This window comes from Enoplosus armatus, chromosome 17 (assembly GCF_043641665.1).
Source record: "Enoplosus armatus isolate fEnoArm2 chromosome 17, fEnoArm2.hap1, whole genome shotgun sequence".
NCBI lineage: Eukaryota > Metazoa > Chordata > Actinopteri > Centrarchiformes > Enoplosidae > Enoplosus > Enoplosus armatus.
In genome coordinates this window covers 8,998,609-9,004,608 of record NC_092196.1, presented here as the reverse complement: position 1 = coordinate 9,004,608, position 6,000 = coordinate 8,998,609, and the positions used below count along the sequence as shown (strand labels likewise).

The 6,000-nt window shown below is 35.8% G+C and overlaps 1 protein-coding gene across 1 annotated transcript; it reads left to right on the top strand.

The window, feature by feature from the left end:
* The first annotated feature begins 738 nt into the window (after window positions 1-738).
* On the top strand, window positions 739-3,903 carry cabp5b (calcium binding protein 5b). The gene is made up of 6 exons (XM_070923175.1): window positions 739-789; window positions 1,941-1,971; window positions 2,083-2,226; window positions 3,051-3,160; window positions 3,290-3,437; window positions 3,840-3,903. The coding sequence occupies exons 1-6, from the start codon at window positions 739-741 to the stop codon at window positions 3,866-3,868; spliced, it is 513 nt and encodes a 170-aa protein (XP_070779276.1). The 3' UTR covers window positions 3,869-3,903.
* The last annotated feature ends 2,097 nt before the right edge of the window (window positions 3,904-6,000 follow it).

Below are 6,000 nucleotides of genomic sequence, written 5' to 3'. Positions count from 1 at the left end.
TATGATTATGTAATAGACTGATAATGTATATTCGAATATGAAAACATGCAAGCATTCTAAAGTGCTGCAAGTCATTTCTTAATAATCAATCAACTTGCATGCTGAGATTAATAAACACCATACTAAAATATGTATTGTATCTATTTAGATTTATATTAAATTTGAGTCAGAACTTGTACCTATGAAGTTGTCTTATTTTTTCCACATATTTAAAGAAATTGCTGATGCATACAGTAGATGTAGTGGAATATGATTCACAATCCCTCTAATACTAGACCTTTTCCCTTTCCCATCTGTTGTATTCTCTTTTGTTTGATTTAGTGAAAACAGATAGAAAGCTTTATCCAGACAGTCATTTACTCACTTAGAACCAATGAAAGTGTGTCAAGTTTGAGGACTCCTTCCAAAATGTATTTATGACATTTAGATGCATCTATTCTTTATCATAGATATTTAACAGTAACGTTTGACTGTGCATATGAAATTCTGTATGTGCACAGCATTAAGCCCATCTTTCTTTTCTAGACCAAAGCTGCAGAGATAATCCATATGAGACCTCGTCCCTCCTCTCTGGCATACGCAGATCACTACTGATCACGGTTTACACACACACACATGCTCGCACAGAAAAAAAAAGAAACTGAATGATACAGCCACATATGACACAGTGAATTTACATTTTTTAACAAAGAAATTCACAAATACACGTATCCCAGGATCTCGACCAAGGCTTTCATCATGAGTATTAAACAAGCCTGCATCTTTCTCAGAGGAGGAACGAGGAGACAAGTAAGTCAAAATGGTTTAATGGTTTTACAGTATAGTTTATGGTTTTATGGTAGTTTTTACTATGTATGTCTTAAGCTTAAGAGTTTTCTAAATCTCAAATTAATTAAGTATATATATAGATTATCATTATCTTTTTCATGAACGTAAATCATGCTTTTATCTGTTGATCATTTATGAAACAAATATTGTTTTGTTGTTATGGTCATTCTTATATCATGTTATTTGAGGTTAACAGGAAAAGAAGCTTAAAGGACTAGTCCCAGTGTGGAGTAGAGGTGGGAGGGCAAACTTTTTAGCTGGTGCATTAGGCAAATGTATTGGCACTTTGGCTTTGTCCCTAACTTCAAAGAATACATTTACACAAACCTCAATATTTCAAATCAAAACATATTTACATGGGTTGCATTCTGCACTCATTGCTTACATATTTTGACCAGTAATTTAAATGTATAAGCAATCTGTGCTGATGTTATCCCAAAATTAATGAATGTATGATCTGGGATCAATCAAATACTGTAAAAAATATATATATTTAAGCAAGGATTTAACAGATGACACAGACTCAGTTAGCCTTAATTCATGTGTCAATCCTCATGTCAAAACATATTTACAGATGTTAGAAGCCCAAGAAAATGTGTCTGGACGTTATTGCTCACCCAAATTCCCAGAAAGTACAGAAATACACATTAATGTGTCTTGATCAGAAGCAGCAGGCTGATTTATATATATTTGATGTACTATATAATAGTCCAAGATCCTTCCTGCAGGTAAAAGCAGATGCAAAAGAATGTTAATGTTAAAAAAAATAATAATCTGTTGTTTCCAAATGCATAAGAAATGTTAGTTCAAACCAATATGTTTCAGAACTGAATAAAAGTAAATGAGTTTTCTCACTAATTATATACTGAATTTATATACTGTAAGTTCATGTGCTAAACAATATTACAGGGGCAAAAAATTAAAAGCCTATGCAAAATAACAAACAGCTTAATATCAGGAGTTACAGTGAAAAGAAGGTCACTGCTTTGCAGAAGAACACAATGTAGATCATTGTGGATATAATAATAGTTGTACATGTTGTGGTAAACTATTGTAAATAAAACATACTAACATCATTTCATATTTGTACCCATGCCATTATTTTTTTGCAGACAAGAGCTCTTACACACGATGAGATTGAAGGTAATTGCTGTTTTTTTTGTTTTCATTTCAGTGCTGTATAATATTTTTTTTTTCTTTTTCATTTTAGTCACATATCATTCTGAATTATTTTGTGTCTGTTATGTTCTCTAGAGTTGCGTGAAGCTTTCGTAGAGTTTGACAAAGACAAGGATGGTTTCATAACCTGTAAGGACTTGGGGAATCTGATGAGGACCATGGGTTACATGCCAACTGAAATGGAGCTCATAGAACTGAGCCAGAACATCAACATGAATTGTGAGTAATGTCCTCTAATTTATGATGTAGAAATATGTGTCATAAATGTTTTCTTACTGCCAGTCATGTTGGGCTGATGAAGTGATAAAAAATATAATCCATTGTTTTAATATGGGTATTTCCATTTTTTTTACCAGTGAATTACTGAAAGTAGAAACAAAATAATGTTTCAATGCCAAATTTGCACTTCTTTTACTTTTTGCCAGACCATGTTTCAAAATATAATGCAAAACATCTTCAAGGGTGATTTATCATTTTGAAAGTTTCAGGAAATGTGTCCCCTGAGACTCAGAGTGTATTTGCATATTTCGATCTTGAAAGTAGCCTGCCAGGTGTTGGTAGGAACGATCACATGTATATATTGTCTGTTGGCTCTGTTGGTCAGTGGTTCACATAACTTTTACAGCAGAGCACAGATATCATCCTAGCTATCATATATTTGTACATCACATCTGACAGTTAACAACGTAAACCATCCTATGCACATTTATGAAACCTGACTGAACACTGTGTGTTGCAAGTTTTTCACTCGACTAAGATGTTGAATGAAGTCAGTAATTTATAAGAAGGAAGATAAATGGTCAGAGAAAATGGCATGAGTGCTGTCTGCATGAAGGATCTAACTTGTTGTGACTGTTGCAGCAGAGTGAAATGTAATGTATGAAATAGAGTATCACTAATTGCCAAAGATAACAAATCTCTCCAACAGCAAGCTAAAACCTAGACACATGTCAGTGTGACAGCACTCCAACTTTGCTTAAGCCATGTTTTCTGGCTACTGCCTGCTTATTGTTATATTAGTTATATCATTTGTCTTATCACAGTGGGGGGACGGGTGGACTTTGAAGATTTCGTGGAACTAATGACCCCCAAGCTTCTGGCTGAAACTGCAGGGATGATTGGGCTGAAGGAACTTAAAGATGCATTTAGGGAGGTGAGCTCAACATACCTATTCTCTCTTTTTGGTCTTTGGCACCCAATGGTGGATATCAAATTAACTTACTGTAAAAACTGAAGTCTGGCAAGACATTATGTTATCATTTGTTTTTCCCCTCTCCTACAGTTTGATATAGATGGTGATGGTTCTATCACATCTGATGAGCTGAGACATGCCATGATAAAGTTATTAGGAGAACAAACCAGCAAAAATGAAATTGATGCAGTGGTCAGAGAAGCTGACAACAACGGAGATGGAACAGTTGACTTTGAGGGTGAGATATTGTACAAGTACATACAAAAACACGTAAAAAAGCCTCATTTAGTCTTTTTTATGGCCTTATATCAACTTCTACTGTCTAAATGTTGAGTTAGTTGAGTTGCTCTGTGAGACACAGAGGTTGAAGTAACATGAATTTAATCAATAAGTTTTAGTTAAAATAAATGGCTGTAGTGTTCATTCATTGGAAAACATCTAGGGCTTTGGAATTGTAGCTGGCTCACTAGTGTGTCTCACAGGCACACCTACAGGCATCTGAGCCATGATTAATGTTATTAGTTTCTCCTGTGCTTTTGCTGACAAGTCGCAATGTCTGCCATGAAAAAAATCTATTGTTAAGATTCAGTAAGAATTACAAGAATTTAGCTAATCAATATCTTGTCCATTCTCTTTACAGAGTTTGTGAAAATGATGTCGCAGAAATGAGGACTGCAGAATGAGTGGATGACTGTGAATGGAGAGGATGCATTTTTGATTGAATATTATGCTGATGATAGCCTATTTCTTATGAATAATTTGACTTAATTATCCTGTTATTTAATTGGCATCTGCCTCCTACACGATCATGTGGAGCTCATTAGTTTCAAATGAACAAAGAAGTTTTGTTCTTTTTGTTGAATTTTGACAGCCACACCCTGTGTTTTTGGATATCAGTTCAGCAAATTTGAAAAGTTTATTGTCATCTAGTTTGCCCTGAATTTCCCCAGACCTGTCCTACAGGCAGTGAGTGTACATGTCATTGTTGACTGTTCAAAAAGGAATAACTAATAAATATGTGAAATTAGAGGTGTGTGCGATGTCCCACTAAGCATGTCGGCAGAAGTTGAAGTACAGAGAGTGAGTATCCGTCAACAAATCTGTGTTGTGGAGATGCTGTGGGCTAGCCTTGGAGAATTAAAGTAAAACCAAATGGTGTAAAAACTTATTTTACAGTTTTTTTTACAGTGCTATTCAAAGATGACTTGAATTATATTAGTTGACATGTTCTTTAGATGAAGTGAAAACCTGTGTCACATTTGGAATGGGGCACCTCTATACTCAACATACTATAGAGTTACATGTTGGAAGTAATGTGTATGTGAGTATCCCTCTCTGGACCTCCCTCCACAGATGAACTGGCCATCCTTATCATAAATTAAATTTTTGTGTTTTGACCCAGAATGGAGAACTTCATTTGTTTAAAAATGTTAATAAGTAGTACTAAAACCTGGATGATCACTGACTTTTAGAGTAGTTAACTTGCACAATGATGTATGCCTGGGCACAGAAACAAACAACTTTTGGTAAATTACACAACCCTCTCCACATCTCAAGACTGAGCATTGTCTCAATGGTTCTGGGATCTGGGCACTGTAATGACCTTTATATGTAAACTTCAGAGATGAATCTGTTTCTTTACTGGCCTGTGGAATATGAGGCTCATGCCATGTTTACATCATATGAGATGAATGGTAGAGAGGGGACACACTCCCATGTTTATGACTTGCAAGAGTTCACAATATTGACAACTCGTGGGTTTAAAAATTATGTGGTTTGACAATATAGCACTATAGCCATTCAACTTTGGCTTAATTACATTGAAGCAAGGACTTTGGCTGACATGAGATGTCCATGTTTACTTGGTTTTCAGGGCATAGTGGTTATGGACAATGACAATAGCTCCCTCTTAAGGCAGCTCCTCACCTGCTATTAGGAGTGTCTGCAGTGAACTGTATCTGATCCAGAGGATTATCAATCAGCTGAGAATGTTCTGCACTGACCTCCCAAAAGTAATGGTTTACTCTGATGTGACTGCAGCCTTGACCCTGGCATAAAAACCATCTGTCCCTCCAGTGACACCTGGAGAACGTGACCTCAACAGGGCCGAGTGTCCTCTACTGCCACTTCTTCACCTCCCATGCCTCTGTCTCACCAGGGTGTAAAGGCAGCCCACAATCATGTTTCTTTAACAATGGTATTCACAAATGTGTTTTCTGGAGGTTTGTCTTCTAAATTCTCAGTGATTGAGTTTTTCACATGAGCATACTTACATCTGAAAGATAAATTGCAAATTTTAGAAAATAAAAATTCATGGTATTTCACAGATGTTTGTGATTCTACTTTTTCTTTGCAAATCAAGATCATCAAGATCACCTCCACTTGTTGCAACAGGGGTAACACACAGGTCTAATAAGAAATTGTTCCTTTGTGATCAAGTAGCTATATTGCAGTGACCTATAATGCTCAGATTACGAAGTAATGGCCAAATACAGTCAGTATAGTGTGTAAATGTATGCAACTATTAGAATAAAAAGTACGATTACTAATGCCGATGCAGTGAATTGCCAATAAATATTACCACTTGAATTTCCTTCATAGACTCCTAGGAGTTTATGGATCCCCTGTTGAAGAACCTGTGTTTATGAGAAAATACATTCTTAATAATGAATAATTAAAAAGGAAAATAAGCTCTTAAAAACTGCATGTCCATTCGTCTGTCCATTCGTCTGTCCATTCATCTGTCCATCTATCTAACACCGAGCAACATACTGGATAGCTTTCCGGTCCCCAGAGGATGA

Bases quoted from the DNA above. Each gene is read 5' to 3' on its own strand.
- cabp5b (XM_070923175.1), top strand. From the start codon at position 739: ATGAGTATTAAACAAGCCTGCATCTTTCTCAGAGGAGGAACGAGGAGA. The intron at 790-1,940 runs GTAAGTCAAAAT...ATTTTTTTGCAG, and splicing joins GAGGAGGAACGAGGAGACAA to ACAAGAGCTCTTACACACGA. The intron at 3,161-3,289 runs GTGAGCTCAACA...CCTCTCCTACAG, and splicing joins TTAAAGATGCATTTAGGGAG to TTTGATATAGATGGTGATGG.